This window comes from Seriola dumerili, unplaced genomic scaffold (genome assembly GCF_002260705.1).
Source record: "Seriola dumerili isolate Sdu_G_001 unplaced genomic scaffold, Sdu_1.0 BDQW01000226.1, whole genome shotgun sequence".
Lineage (NCBI taxonomy): Eukaryota > Metazoa > Chordata > Actinopteri > Carangiformes > Carangidae > Seriola > Seriola dumerili.
Window position 1 is genome coordinate 3,360,842 of NW_019174481.1, and position 17,103 is coordinate 3,377,944.

General features: G+C 40.8%; 1 protein-coding gene across 1 annotated transcript in view; it reads right to left on the bottom strand.

The window, feature by feature from the left end:
- The window catches only part of LOC111229013 (small conductance calcium-activated potassium channel protein 2-like), a 41,036-nt gene that overhangs the window by 20,515 nt on the left and 3,418 nt on the right, over positions 1-17,103 (bottom strand). Inside the window, exons 2-4 of the mRNA XM_022755164.1 lie at positions 5,448-5,921; positions 1,318-1,413; positions 82-500 (exon numbers count right to left, since the gene is read on the bottom strand). Coding sequence (XP_022610885.1) covers positions 82-500; positions 1,318-1,413; positions 5,448-5,837 — 905 coding nt within the window. The 5' untranslated portion in view covers positions 5,838-5,921. The remainder of the gene's footprint in view (positions 1-81; positions 501-1,317; positions 1,414-5,447; positions 5,922-17,103) is intronic.

Below are 17,103 nucleotides of genomic sequence, written 5' to 3' on the forward strand. Positions count from 1 at the left end.
CCACAACTTGTGATTGTGCATCAGCCATTTCGTTTTTCAATTCGTCCATTATTCGGCCATTATTCACAACCCTGTGTTTACCTCTCACAGACGCGCACAGTCCATGCAGCAATGATCCAGGAGGATATACTGAACACCAGCAGAACAGTTCCTGGACAGATGGTCATGAGGGTCTTCATGACAAAGCGTGTGTTGAAGTTGATCTTGTTGAGGGCGCCGATGCTGCGAGACGAAGCGTCCGTGAACAGCTTGCTGTGGAGTAACATGACCCTGCCGATCAGGTAGAGTCTCAGGAACATGGGGATGGAGAGGATGATGTCCACGTCAGCGTCGGCCACCGACGGCGTGTAGGTAAAGGCCAGCCGCGCCGTCCAGGTGAACACGTACTGGCCCGGGATGGGATGGATGGCACACACCAGCAGCTCTAGCACGATGAAGAAGATCCGCTCATACGTCATGGCTATCCTCCAATCGTCCGCACCATTGTCGACCATAAACAGCTGAAGAAGAACAAACATACACCAACGACTTGTATTAGTATTTTCTTCCATGTGCCACTTTCTTAGTTTGTTGCTTGAGATTTCAGGTTTTTTCACCATCTCAATTTCTATGTCCTCAGTAACCGCGCTCACATGTGTTTATCATTACACAGGGAGACATTATTATACGGTATCATACAGACCAAACACACAGATTTTATTTGAAATTTTAGTCAAGATCCCCCGAGGTCATGCTGAAACTTAACACTCTCTAGCCATAAAAATTAGTTTGATTTTGATCTTAAGTTACTTAAGTTTGATGCAGCTCAGATCAAACAGATGAGGAATTATATTGAATATGGGATGTAATCCAGAGAAACTTTAAACCAAGCTGAACAAAAAAAAAAAAAAGACAGAAAATGAGATGCAGAAAATTCTGAAAAGACAATAATTTATTATGGTGACTACTTAATAAAGAGAGCCATATTTTAAGTAACAGAAAGAAGGGATGCTGTGTATAAACAGTCTTTCTCATTGTTGAACAAAATGTTGTCACCATGTCGCCACATTCAATCAAATAAATGTATTTACATGTATGTACTACATAACATTAAAAATCATCATTAATGCATTATTATCAGCATAAATTAATTTCTATAGCATTTCCATTTTAGCACAACAAAAACAATATTCCAGCTGTTTTTAGTCAAGGCTCAGCTGCCAAATCAGAATCGTCTTCCTCGTACTATTATTATTGCTATCATCATTATCACCGCACTGATCCCAAAAGCTGCTGCTATAATGAATAAAATGTTATTTTTTTCTGTGATAGACTCACCTGGATTTCCCGGGCATGGTACATTATTATAAGACCAAGCAATATAACAGTGGAAAGGCTGATAAGGCATTTCAGTGCAAATGAGTATGAAGATTCCTATGGTGAGAGAAAAAAAGAGGGAAAAATATTAGAAGCAGCCACATTTAATTAAAACAATGAACACATTTTATTACAATATACAATCTAATCTTATAAATATGATTAAAAAGATAAACTGTTCCTTGGATTCATTGTCAATGGTGCACTTTCCATATTTTCAGAGGCTGTATTTAGCCTCAATAGATGGCAATAGTAACTGTTTCCTGAGTTGTATGTTACTGCTTAGCAACAAGGTGAAATGAGGTAGTTCAGCAAAATAATTCAATGTGAAAGCTGAATGTATTTCATATCTCATAGGTTTAGAAAAGGAACATGAATACATAAACTTATGCATACACATTAGCACATGCACACAAAAGTATATAGAGCTACATACACACAATAGGACACACACACACACACACACACACACACACACACACACACACACACACACACACACACACACACACACACACACACACACAACTTATTAGTTTAAATGTCTGGCTGAGACCAGATAATGGGGTTTTACACACAAACAGTGCAGTCAGGATGTTACGAAACAATGCAGCTGCAGGTGTAGGTGCAGCCTGATATTATCTTTGGACGCTGTTCCCCACCATCTAAACTACCAATTAATCAAAGCCCTGCACGAACAGGGGGACTTTCCATTTAATGGTAGGTGTAGAAAAGGCAAGGCTAGCATTAACAGGAGGGGTCACCACAGTGAGCGTTGCAGGTGATAAATGGACCAGCCGGATGCTAATGCTGCAGTGTGTGTGTACGTGGGGGCCATAGATCTGGGAAATGAGAACCTGTACTACTCAAGTGTCCCCCCCTCTATGTTGGTAAAATGCCATTTGATAAATCAATTTAACAACCATGATGTAAAAATGCCACTCTCTGTAGCAGGCTAATGATCATAGGGTTGTTATTATAATAACGACACCAACAAACAAATGACCAAAACAGCAAGTGGAAATATCGTTCATAATCGTCAGTGCAATGACAGTGAGAGCTGCTCAATATTACTCTGTCCTTCGGTGGTCCATATTACACAATGTATTTTTAGCTGTCAACTAGATTGCTTTGCCCCTCAGGTCGGCTACATGTTCGGAAGACAGTCTAATGTCTGAAATTGTTTTGAGAAGTCCCTGGTGAAATAACATTGAGTAAACCAATTAATCCACCTGCCAGTGGTTCAAGGATTTTTCAGTCCCAGTGCTCACTGCCTCTTAACGCATTTCCCTCCTTCAGGACTCAGAAATCCTTGGCAGGGCCTCAAGTGTCTGCTGTGTGATGTGACCATCCACTGCACATGCTACCTGTCTGATTGGGGGGGGGGGGGCACTCAGAGATGGGAGGTCATTTCCATTTCAGCTGAGGTTAGCTTGATGAATGGACTGCACCCCACTCAGTAACAGTCACAGACAAACCTATTGACTTTCTTAAAACCCCATAAATCATCCTATAGATTACCACACCGACTTACTATATTGTGCAGACACACACACACACCTATGTGCAATCAAAAACACATTTGAAATTTCAGACGCTGGAAACTGGAAAAAAAAATCGATCCCTTGTGGAAGGAACGTACCAGTGGTTCTGCATGTTTTAGCCCTAAACTACAACTCACATACACAGATCAATGCTGACGATTTTCTACAGCGTACCAAAAGCCATTATTTGCCCTAACGTCTGAGGTGTCAGCTGACATACAACATTTTTGACAGTCTAGATCAGGAATTAAAAGCTTTTTGGCAGGAGACTCAAACTTTGGCTGTCAAAGCATCTTTAATAGCACCAGAGTTTTGAAAATGGCCCCTTCTTACAGCTGCAGCAGCATGTGACAATACTGTAACATTGACAGCAAAATAAAGGTGACAAAATATAAATCTCAAAGGCCATTATACAATATATTTAAAAAGGCCCTTTCTGGAAGCCCCTTTCCTTACAGTAAAGTGCTTGTCTGAAATTTTTGGTGGTTTGCAAACAAAAAAATAGGATTACCACCAGGCACATATGTAGCAACAAGCAATTCTGCATTATAAAACAACTTCAACATCGTCGGCCCAATCATAGTTAGACCTTGTTCTTTTGATCCCAAACTTAACAGAGTCATTAACGGGTAGCAAAATTTAAAAAAGTACTCACTAGTATTCTGGCCACATATTGTTTCATCTGGCTCAATATACGCTTGTTCTTTGGCCCAAGTCCGGCCCACAAACAGCATTACTGTCAGACGCTTCCACATGTGGACCAAACACAGAAAACCCTCCTGGCTGTCAGCCAACACTGGAGGGTAACAGCTGGAATCAGCCCAGATGTGGAAGAATGGAACAGACTTAGGCCAAGGAACCAGGCATATGCTGAGCCAGGAGTCTCATTTTGCTACCTGGGTTACGTTTCACAGGTTAAATTTTAAGACTTTACATGTCCATTTTCAAACCATGGTGAAATAAATGGAAACCAATGGCTGCAAAAGGTAGAAAAGAAATATGACATTTTGTGTTTTGCTTAAAAAGCAGTAATAATGTAAAACTGAACAATAAAGATGAAAAGTGAAGCGGGTCAATTGCAGTGACAGACTCTCACTGTCAGCTAACAGTGAGAAGTGTCTTTCAGCTCATTGTTTTGTTTTTATGACCCGCAACTTTATTCTATGGTTCAGTCTTTTCAATTTTAATCAACTTACGTTTCTGCACCAACAGTCTAATAACCTGTACACTATCTGTATCTGTCCAAAACCAAACGCTGCTGGAGGCACAAATGTTTGCGGCTAGCCGGCGAACAAACAAGGTAAGCTGCTAGCATGGACCGAAATTAATGAGTAGACGGTGAATGGACAAAGTTAGCCAAAATAGTGAAAAGTTCCAAATACCCAAAGCTAGTAAATAGCAAATAGCAAGATAAGACCCGGTTATATTTCTCCAAAGTTGAAGACCAAAGAGCTAAAACAATATCAGAAACAATATAAATTACTGCTAATCTGCATGTGCTAACAGACAACGGTTTGCTAACATGTTAGCACTAAGTAACCAATAGTGCTTAAATATACACAATTTGTAGTTAACAGGCTCAAGCAAGCAAAACCACCTTAAAGGATTTCAGTTATGTTGAGTTTTTAGATTTTTATTCTCTTTACAATTCTGTTGTTTCCACAGATGAAATCCACCTGTTCTGTGACCTATCATTTACCGCAGTGCACTGCAATGTCAGCCCCAACAGACCAGTAAATACTGTGGTGGAAGCTGCTCTGAGTGAGGGAATGATATACCCTGACACAGCAGACCTCATTGGCTGACACAAAAGGACAATAAAAGGTCAAGGGGTGGTGACTTGGTCAGCATGACCCTGAATCCAACAGCCTGCCAGTGTCCTTGCTCAAGAGTCCCACTTGTTCCAAGACCTTGCTGCGTCATCTGCACTCTGATCTACAAAAAGTAAAAGATGCTGTAGGGCATTTTGAAACATCTGGAACTTCATTCCCATATTTTATTCCTATAGACTTGACTACTCGATTCATCTCTTCTTGTCTTTCTCTCTCTCTACATGAACTATATATATATATATACGTATATGTGTGTGTGTATCCTGCAGCATCCCTCTCTTCATTTTCCTCTCCTGCTGTGAGGTTGTGATTTTAGATGCTGGCTTCAAAGGGAATGACAGACAACCACAATGGTACCAGAAGAGGATTCAATCCTTTGGCTAAACTTTAATCCGATGCCAATAATGAAAACTCTCAACCAGTAGCTGAACCAGCCCCCCTGTCAAGAAATTACTGAACAGAACATTTTGAAAGGCAAAATCTGAGATTTAATCCAACTGAAAATTAGTCATTGTGCAGATCACATGACTCTCCTTCTTATTTGTATTTGTGCAATATTTCCAACACCTTTGTTAAATATTGTACGTCAGTGTCTGTGCTAATAATCACTCTTCATAAATCTGACAGCTGCCAACCCCACACATCTCAAAAATTAACAATAGCAATGACAACACATAAAGCTCCCACTCATGCATCACACACATACCCAACCTACCTTAGTGTAAACCCCCCATGACAGTTCCGTCTCTGTCACCATGACAACAATCCCAAACATCCCGAAGATGAGTGCGTAGTCGCTGAGCCGCTTTCGCTTCTCAAACAGCGCCCTCCGGTGGCCAAGCTTGTAGCCAATGTCCCTGTTCTTCTTTTGCGGCGCCCTGCCTCCGCCACGCCCGCTGCCCTCCCTGACCAAGCTCTCGTTGGACGCTTTGCTGGGGTCTTCACCACCGTTGCCCTTGGACACCACCACCTCCAGGCCAGAGCTGTGCAGCGTCTGCAAGGGTTGCGTCTCCGAGTCGAGCTCCGCGAGGTTGCGGCGCGACGAGGACGCCAGGCTGCCCACTAGTGGTCTCACCACTCCGCCATTGTACTTGCAGGTGTTCATGGCTATCTGAGGGAGTCGGCCACTGCTCTCGGAGAGGGAGGGCTTGGATCCAGCATGGCTCAGCTTCTTCTGCTCGGTAGTGGCCTGTTAACAGGAAGGATAGTGATAAATACAATACTATCACAACAAAAAGGGTGTAAAAAAAAACAAAAAAAACTGACAGTAGGTTGAAGAGACACACACACACAGGTGTACTTTAAATAGAGCATTGATGTGGGAGTTATATCTGTGTGGCTCTGGAGAGGGCAAAGAGAGGGAAGGATCTTGCAAAACAATTTTGGTTATAAAAGCAGACAGATTTAGTGCTCAGCAGGACATGTGGCCAACGTACAATATGAACCCACAAATATCAACAGTTCTTCTCTGAAGGTCCCAAATACTCAAGGTCTGTTTTCCTGAGCAACATATACTGAGAGCTGGTAACAGAGAAGTGGTTGCTCATTAAGAATTGTTTGTATCTGTGTTATCAAGTGTTAAAAAAAGAGACAGTTTTACAGTTAAACTAGGACTGTCAAGAACTCCCCTTGTGTTCTTCCCTTATTGGACACTATGTTTCATGTGTACCAGGTTTTCCTTCAAGAAAGTGGCATCAAACCTAGATGGCTCAAAAACAAATAAATAATAAATAGGCTGTGATGTATAAATAAAACCATATAACCAATAGTGGACCCTACAAAGTGCAGAAAATTGAATCTTTGCGCTGCACAAATTTAGATATGAATGATTAATGTTCGGCATGACCCTGTTTTCCGTCAGAGAAACACTCTTCCCCTGCAGAGACGAGCCACGAGTTTCCCAAACGAGCGCAGAGAGGAAGAAAACATGGAACTTCTCAAATCAGGCGTGCCACTGAGACCAAATGTGAGATTACAACTATTTTAAGAGTAAAAACAAGGGAAACCATTTGTCTTGAAACTCAAAGGATACTGTATACTGTAAATCTTCTTGAGGGTATAAGGGCACCTTCGGGGCAAGTTGAAGAACACATACACACATTGGCATAAAAATACAATGTTCAACCAATAAGTTGTACTCTTTGTATATAATTTCCAATTTTGAATGATGTATGAGAGAATACTTAAACTTCTTTTACTTAAATCACCTGCATGTTTGTTTTCCAACCTGATGCCGTGGCCGCTCTTCTCTTCTTACATTCAGTCGTCTATCGTTTCTGCTCTTCCTGGCAGATAGGAGTGAGTTCCTGTCCCAGTTACACAGACAGAAAATGTTCTATCCATGCAGACGCTGTAGAGCAGTCACCCCAGAAGCATCTATCTGCCTGTCTATCCCCTGCCCTTCAGAGACTCGGGTAGATTATCATAATGGGTTATGAAAACTTCACATGGAACAGTGCTTTTTCCGAAACAAGTCGGGGGTGTGTGATAGCACCGCTGGCCCTTTTTATTAGCCTTGACAAAGCATGCCTAATGCCTTTAAATGTGCTGGTGGGAATAAAGAAGGGCGGCCCTAATGGAAATTTACTAACTCCGGTCCTGTGATGCTATCGTCTTGCGCATATTGTGGCTCCATGAGAACAGGACTAAAGGTTAAGGATTAGTGCAGCCCATAGTGTTTCTAATCCCCTTTTCTGTATTAAATTGCTTTTTAATCTGTGCCATTAGGACCCTTCTACACTTTTGAAGACGTGTAGTGAGTGAACTTTTGGTTTGAATGACAGGAAATACTGCAGAAAAAGATACTGATATGGCAATAGTTGACAAGATTCTGTTCTCTATAAGAGGATAAAAACAGAACAAAGAGTGCTGAATTTCCAAAATTTGATCTAATTTCAACAATTAAGATACCAGCAAGTTCCTTAAAGACACTCGGTGTCTTTTGACTCATTTTGTACATTGTGCAAAACGTGAACTCTTTCAATTTACTACTTACTGCACTAAGACCAAGAGATGCAACAAGAATCAGTCACTACATGTATATTTCACTACATAAGTATTTTTGCTACATTGTTATTTCACTGTCACACGAAATTAAAAAAGTTTCAATGTAAATTATAGATATCTTGGATTTTCTCAGCACCAGGAACAGCTCACAATTATGAAAACTCAATATCAGCATCAAAATATGACTGAACATGAAGCACAGATGTGCACAGACTATGACAGAAGTCCAATAACAGCAAAATTATCCAGAAAAAATATTGTTATTGTAGCCAAAACACGTACAGGCTAAGCAGCATAAGATAGTGTTGAAATATTGTTGGACTGAAATTATCTGCGTAGATTATTTTAGTCGGATACTTCAATAAGTTTTGGTGAAAGTATCTTTGCTTATTTCCTGTATAAAGATCTACAGTCGAGCTGCCAGTCAGTCTTTTGAATGTGTTGAATCCACAGCGAACTGGTACTGAGTAACTACAAAATATGATTATTCCTTTGGATCTGAGTGTCACAACATGATGTCATTCATTCTCAAAAGAGAATTTCCTGCTTTTGTGTAGGAAGTAAAAAAACTGTAGTATTTTTAGTCTCAGTCAAACTTTCAGAGTGGTTCTGAGATGCTTGATATGCAAATATGGCTCCTGGACTATAATATCTGAGAAACAATCCAAGACAACTACCTCAAACAAAGGTTGTGCATGTTTGTAGAAAATGTTGCTTATACTCTTTTGTGCAAGAGTAAGTGTATTTTTACTGTTTGTCCTACTGTTGTCTTACCACACACAGACATCAGGAGCAATTTGGGGTGCAGCACCCTGCTCAAAACCGAACCACCAACCCTAGAATCAACTAGAACTAAAGTTAAAGCCATCGTGTGTGACCGGTCTCTCACAAACTGTATACTGTAGTTATATCCCAAGATCATTGTCAAACTGAGCTGTGTTCAAGCGTTTCTCTTTGTTTATAAGATGTTCTAGTGCCAGACGTGGCCCTGACTCACCTATCCCTCACTTTTTTGAGTGCAGTTGTACCATTTTATGTCTAATATGTAAATTTCACATCATTTACATTTTGTCTCGACAACAAAAAGTAAAATAACATGATACAGTCAAGATGCGGATTCATCAGATCGGAGTGACCTCTGACCTCTGAGCAAGAGTGACTGTACAACAGATGACTGACAGGCCTCAGTTAAGCATAAATCCACCCTGATGCAAAGTCGAGGCTCTCACTGAACCCATGTAATCGTAATCTGGCTTAGGGCTCCTCTCTTAAATATTAAAACCAGAAGCCACTAAAATGTTTGAGCCTAAAAGCTGAATAATGAGACACAAAATGTATTCCCCTAGTTTGGTTTCCAATGACCAATTACATGGCCATAAATCAGAGTAATATAGCTATGTTGTGACACCATGGGACAAAGTAGGAGCCTGAGATGTAAAAGGAGAACACCCTGGGAAGTGTTGCTCCAATAACGTAAATGAACAGGATTGATGATGGAAACCGAGGGTGCAGGGCTGCTGTTACATCCTCAGCTTTAGTTACCCGTTTCTGGTGATCATTCATCACTGAACCAGGTCAGGACCGACCCAAATATGGGCAAATGTTCCGTCAGTCAGTTTGTGTGAACACTGACGCATTGTGTTTCTGAACACTACTACACAAAATAGACACAAAATAAAGAGAGAGAATATCGAGGGACGCGTGTCTGACTTTTTCCTGTGTAAGACTGAAGAGTCCTTCACACACTTTACAGCAGGAGTCCTCACATCCTGTTCCAAAACCTCAAACCACTCAATCACTTCCATACTCTCACCCACTTATCCAGCCAAGCTCCCGTCTCTTTTCACATTTCCCCTGCAACCCGACTAAACAGTGCAAGGGCACCGTGGGCCAGCGTTGCCCTTGTTGTCCTCTGATGCCCCCGCCGAGGAGACACGGGGAGGCTGCCCGACCGGTCGACCAACGGCTCAATTTCATTCTGAATGGCACGCAGCATCCAGGCTCTATGAAATGGAGCCTCATAATCAAATTGAAAAGCCTCAGTGCAGAACAGTTTAAATGAAGGCAACTCTCTGCCTCACTCTTCTTTCTCTCTCTCTCTCTGTCTCTCTCCAGCCAGCTCAAATCTAATAGAAAATCCTCATTCTTTAGTCTTGTATAGGGCTACTGTGCTGCAGTCTTGAAGGCTTATATACCCTAAAAATGGAATTGTGCTTTATAAAATCAAATGTTTTCAATTCTGTGTGTGTGTGTGTGTGTGTGTTTGTGAGTTGAGCATGTGGATGCCAGTCTGTTTAATTATGCGTGTGTGTGTGTGTATGTGGGTGGGTGGGAGGATGTGTGCATATGTGTGCTAGTTGAACAAGCTGAGCCTCAGCCAGGCATTGGATTAGGTCGGATATTGACGCAGACAGTGTGCAACAACGAAACAAGCACGAGGAGGAATTGTTTGAGAGGATCCACGTGTATGTGTAAGATCTGTGAAAAGGGGACAGATGCCGACAAGGCTGACATGAAAGGAGGATCACAACAGAGAAAAAAAAGAAGAGGGAAAAGCGACAAAATAAGGCAGAGATCTAAAAATTGAGGGAACATGAAAGATAGAGGGAGCGAAATAGAAAGAGATAAATGAAAGAGAGGGAAGACAGCTCCCTGTGGGTGTCTCTGCCAGCCCCTGGAGTGATTGAGAGCTGCAGGCTATACTCTCCAGTTTGTCCCCGCACACTAGACGCTGTCACATTTCTCTGACAGGCCAGCAGGCAACAGGGCTCCTCCGTCCATCCCTGACCAGCATGTGGATCATTACTCAGCGCTGGTAAGGACAGAGGAAAACCAGAGGCTGCAGCCCCACATTCATACAGGACAATCCTCCATCAGCGTACTCCATCTGTGTGCTGCGATGATGGAAATAAACAATATATATTTAATGAAGAATCTTGTTAGAGCATCAAGTGTTCAGAAATGAATACCACGGGTGTTTAAATCATGTCATATCACTATAAATCAAAATTTGTCATCTTTATCTAAATGCTATTTCCTGCAGTTGTGTCTCTGTGTGCCCACTCTTATTGCCCTATACTTCATGTCCTTACATCTCTGCTGTTAAATGAAGGCAGCTTCTGTGGGGTAAGTTGAAGCCACTGCGTTTCACAAAGACACAACATTCCCAGGGATTGAAGAGGCAGCCGCTGTTCAAAGAGTTTTCCCAGAATATTCTCGCACTGACTTCACAGGTCTGGTAAGGTCGGTGAGTGTGTGGACAGCTGCACGATGTGCACTGGGACAAGACTGGAATATGTGTGTTGAAACACATGAAAAGCACATTGCAGAGTGTGCACAGTCTTATTTTTCACTTCATACATTTATTCAAACTCTTACACACACACACACACACACACACACACACACACACACACACACACACCTACTACATCTACATCACTAACGCTGCCACAGTGAAGATAATAACAATACAGTAAAGCTCACATCTCAACCCAAAATACACTTGTGTTATCAATATTGACGTAGTGAGTCAGAAATAAAATCAAAAAATAAAATAAAAATGTAGCCCTGAGGCCACAGTTGCCACTCATACACAGTTCAGTCATGTGGGATTCAGCTGACCAATGGTGAAAATATGATCAGTCAGTCAGTCACTCAGTCAGTAAGGGACATTTGCCATTATAGGGCTGGCCGTGCTGTTGTGGTCCAGCCTATAATTTACCTTTTTGTTTTATATTTTCATTCTACTTATATAAGATTTTTCTGGTTATATTAAGGTAACCCAAAGCACTTGGTTAAGGTAACTGAAAGTTCACTGTCTTGGTTACATGCTGAAAATGTCAACACTGGCTGGAAGCACAAGATGGGCCACAATGACTTTTTCAAAACCACAATCTTTCCCCTAAGCTTAACCAAGTGTCTTGATAACCTAATTTTACACAGGAGGGACGCAGGACAAAAACCCCAACTTCTGTTGTCAAAGTCCAGTGCTTTGAATTGATGATTCTTGTTATTGGCGTGGTCGAGGGTGGTCTTGAAATTACTTTGTGTGAGTGCCAAAGATCTGAAACAAATAAAACATCTGTAATGGAAGATATATTTCATAACTTTAGTGGTAAAACTTTCAAGACCACCACCATCAGATATCTTAAATGCACACTGTCATTTAGTGAGGACAATTAGTTGCAAGTGGCAGAGAGTGGTAGAAGCTATATAGTGTCAATTACTAGTGGCCTCAATTAAATCCCCATGGTGAAGATCCAACCCAGCAACTCAGCAAGAGAATAAAAGGCAACCATAAAATCTACACACAATAAATTGTGAGAACATTATGAAAAAAAAAAAAAATCAAGTTCAGCACTGCAGTCGCCTAAGGGATGCTATAACCTTTACTGAGGAAAAGAACTAGACTAGAGAAATATGGGACGATGGCATTAACTCACAGCAGAAAAAAAGACAAGATTCTCTTACTGTTTAGTTTAGTGCTGGCACCATTTAAAGATCACATTCATTCATACTATGAATCATCTAAAACACGATGTGGTCATAATTAGTTTGGCTTTTGTGTATTTACACAGTGGTAAAAAAAATAAAAAATACAGTCATAAAACAGAGAGAGGAAAATCATACTATTATGTGAAAATAAGATTAAAACAGAGGATTCTAAAAGAAGTCGCCTTTCAAAACAAGTAAATAATGCATGAAAACCGCAGGGTGGTGGCTACATACAACAGCTGGCTGGGAAAAATATAATAATATAGGATGATATACAAATTCTGTATCAGAATCACTGTCTGAACATTCACTCTCCACACAAGCAGCAGTTAAAAATGATGGTAGTTTTTGGCTTCTATAGAAAAGCTCAGCCTCCCTAACTTTTCCTGTTATTCTTCAATTAGTGATTTTAAAAAATAAAAGCAGTCAAAAACAAGACAAAACGTCCATGGGGAAAAAGGACGCAGGTACATGCCTGTGGGAATGTGTTATTGTTAGGACTAATAACATACTGTGTTCAACAGAGACACAATACTATTATAATTAGGACCCAACAAGGTTACTCCATGTGTGCTTGTGTGAGTGTGTGTCTCATAAACTAGGTCCTGGGGAGATTGGGGTTAGATCTGAAGGGGGGGGGGGGGGGGGGTGGGGGGGGGGGGGGGGGGGGTTACTTTCCCTGTGGGACACCCCTGCCTCATTAGGAGCAATTTTAATTTCCAGCAAATTAAAGGAGGGGGTTGTTAGAAACTTGATTTGTAGATCAGGGCCATAAAGGATGGATAGATCCTGGTAAAATGGCTAACAAACTGAACCTTGACCTTGATGATGTGTGAATCTGCCATAAATACTAGTATACACACTATAGCAATGTGATTATAGTACAGTAAAGTGCAATTATTGTACAGTTATATGCAATCAAAATCCTTACACCTTCTTGGAGTCAATTTTACAGATACAGATATTTCTGACTTTCACTTCCCAAGGATATCAGTATCTCTGATGTCCATCACCAATACACGTCCACAAATCAGCTTTTCATCCTCATTTTAACTTAATGCAGTGACAGCTGTCTGAAGATTCATGGGTATATTGCAAACAGGAACTACTAAATGTTATTAATGGTGCCAATTTGTAACAGTGTAAATATGTTGTTATATGTTGTTGCCATGGAGTCAGCTTTACATTCATGGGCGATGAGGGGTGTTGTGTGCAGTGTCAGACTTTGAAAATCCCTGACTTACAACAATGAGAAAGAAGGGCTTTGAAATACATAAATATATATTATATATAATTAGTGCCGTACTTTCTAATGAAGCAACAGTATTATTAAAGATGCGGTTATTGATTGAAGAAAGTGAAGGCAGCACTCACTGCTGCAGAATATTCTGGAAACCAGTAAATGTCACTTAACCAAAGATGGTTACCCAGCCAAAGACTTATGACGTGTAAAATGACCAGTAATGTACAGTAAACCTAGGAGAGCATCTTAGGCATAACTTGGGTGTGTGAGCATGAGCAGTGAGTGTTGATGTTCAGGGGGGAAAAAGGAAAAAGAAAGAAATAACCACTCAGTTAAAATGTATTTAAATTTCCTTTGGAATCAGCTTTTCTAACAAAAGGCAGTTACACGATGGATTTTTATTCTGATTAGGCCGCTGTTACTGTTGGTTTAATCATGAAGCATTTGCAGTTTTAGTTTCATTTCTGTGGGGACTTACTTTCAAACTCCTGAAATCTCTTGCTTCACTGTGCTCTTGTTATTTCAAATCGTTTTTTTTTATAATATCTATTTTTACACAGCAAGAAAATGTGAGAAAATGGCAATTCTTTAAATCTAAAGAACAAATGATCGGCGTAAGTACTTTTTTGGTACTGAACGAAAGAACAGAGAACTTAAAAATCAAACAAGATCCTTGAAAATATCAAACTGTTCTTTACTTGTGATCGAATTTAAAAAGAGCCTATTCCGGGTTAGATAGGTGAATAGTTTTATAACTATAGGTTGAATTACTCCGATCTGATATTCTCAGTGTTGATGTTGACATGCGAATGCCTCCATAAAACCTCCTCCTTGAGGTTTGACATTGTACGTGGAAATGGGACTAGACGAGCATTTCAGCGTTGCACTAATCAGCTCTCTAAAGCATCCTCTTTATTTTTGCTAATCAACAGTATTGCCCCATTCGCCTCCATAGACTCCCATTATGGCTGATTGCTTGATTGATGCCAGATTTGTGCTGATAACCCCCGTCATGAAGAGGCAGACCCTGTGCTCGACAAATTCCCACACAAACTCAGACGTATGAGAAGAGGTTCAGGCCAGAAATCATACTCGCTGTCAGGCACCTCTGGTCTGCATTTGACCAAAGTGACTTACATATGTTTGTGTCTTGCTTAAGAACACTTTGACATGTGAACAGGAGGAGCTCAGGAATAGACCCATCAAACTTGAAATTAATGCATGACCCTCTCCACCAACTGAGCTCACATGTACCATTATAACCTCTTTAGTAGTTTATGAAAGACAAATATCATTTCTGCAAAAAACATACATATACTGTATGTATAATAATGTGCACTTACTAGATATGTTTTCAGTGACATGTAAGGCTGCCTGAATTACATTTTTCAGCAGCATTACAACAAAAAGTTAATATTCTCTGCCAACTTTCTTTGAAGTTTTTCCTTTCCTGACATACTGTATAGTGTGACTACGATTTTAAAAGTTTCAAGAGTTTTAAGCATATTGCTTGGAGACCATAACAAATGGTTATGTTAAGTAAAGAATGGTAAGTTATGGTTAAATCTAAGTAGCTCAACTACATGGGTAGGAGATTAAGAAATCACTCTTGACTTGAGGCATTAAACAGGATACAAACCCAGGCGTCCGGTATTAAAGACTTTTATACCCAATCGTCCCCCACAACTCCCCTCCCTACGGCTTGTGCAGAGTCGAAACTTAACAGTGTTGTCTGCACTGGACGGATATGACAGGATTGGAAGAGAGGTTTAATGTATCGTCTGGACGAGACTACGTAAGAGAGAAATCACGACGTATGCTGGAGTAAATAGTAGAATAACAGTGTACGTGAATGAACACACTGCTGCTCTATGCAAGTTTATAGAATAGTATTATGATATTGTACAGAGTACAAAACAAGTGTGTGTGAGAAAGAATGGCAGTGCACGAATGAGACACGATAACTGTGTATAAGGATGATAACCTATTGTGTGACAAAGAGTAATTGTGTATGTAAAAGACAGGTTATGTGTGATTATGTGTGTTAAAGGACAAAGACCTATAAAAGTGTGTGACAAATAGTAGCAGCCTGTGATAGAGTGAGACTGTAGCCACTTCAGTGCAGAGTAACGTCACGTGCACACCGTCCATTAACATTCACATGTACAATTATCCTCTCATATGTACACTTTATGGCAGAGTCTAAGATAAGTATAGTTATGTGTTAGAAAAAATTGGCTGTGATTGCACATGTAAGAGGGTACAGTAGTGTGTGTAGGAGAGTACAGTGTAACATTACGTAACATTATGATCCTGTGCGAGAACAAACAGGCCTGTGAATTATGACCCTAAATGGCCTCTCGTACCGATGTCCTTTTTCCAACTAATCAAAACGGCCGGTGATGCATGTGGGTTAGGGATACAAGACGCACACAAACACACGGAAAACATCAAACACAGCAAACAACAAAAAGCTTGAAATATAGTTTAGTCCATGTGGACCCTGAAGACTAAACCATCTTCATTAGGCGACTGTTCCCCTGGCGGCTATTTGACATCCCAACAGTACCACAGTGGCCATATATTCCTCACAGAGATTATCACCCTTAAGTGCTCCACAAGCCACACCACAATCCCACAATCTTTACCTCCTATCAAGCTGCAGCCACTACTGGGAGAACCAACAACAGCATCAATGTATAAATGCCACCGTCTGACAACTTCTATTTTCACTGTGAGGCGATTGTAAGTCATTTGAAAACGAGCCCTTGGCAAATTTAGGCTGAGGCTGTTTCTTTCTATCCCCGAGGCAAAAACATCAATAGCGGAGAGAGAAGCCAGGACAACCTATAGCACAGGACAGATCGATAGCGCAACAAACTCAGTAAAGATTGACTGGAGAGTTGCCTGGAAACGTCCTGCTTGAGATTTATGACGGGAGGAGGACACGAGCCAACAGGAGAAGCTAGAGGACAAGAAAGGGAGGGAAAGAGAGAGTGATGGGGAATCACAGGAATTCTCATTTTGTGGCATTTCACCAGTGTCTTAAGGAGAATATATCAATTTTAAATACCAATGATTGGTTTTAATAAGTTTCCTGTGGAAAATAAACACTAATATAAAAAATTTTAAAAAACGGTTTATACTCAAATAGTGTTAATCTGAAAACCATTCGGTTTGATTCCCTGTATTCTAGTTATCTTCCATTTTCGTCTCTAAGACGAGACGTTCCCGTTGAGAAAAGGGGGAAAAACGATATCTACTGAGGCAGACAGTATGTGTTTGACATTCCAATGGGAAAATTACTGAAACAGTGACAAGATGAAATGAGAAGATATCAGGTTTCATTGCTCCTCCACTCTAACAGAGAGCCCTTACCATATGTCACTCGGCTCCAGCATGCTCTGACTGGTGCAGCGGTCTTCCATGGACGCAAGCTAATTGAATATCCTTATCTGGCTCTGAACCCCCCTTTTTCTCTGGTGAAGTGAAACAGAGGCCAGTTGGAAAAGCAGCACATTTGTATTCACCCACAGAGGTTTCCAGAAAGAAATTAACACACACACACACACACACACACACACACACACACACACACACACACACACACACACACACACACACA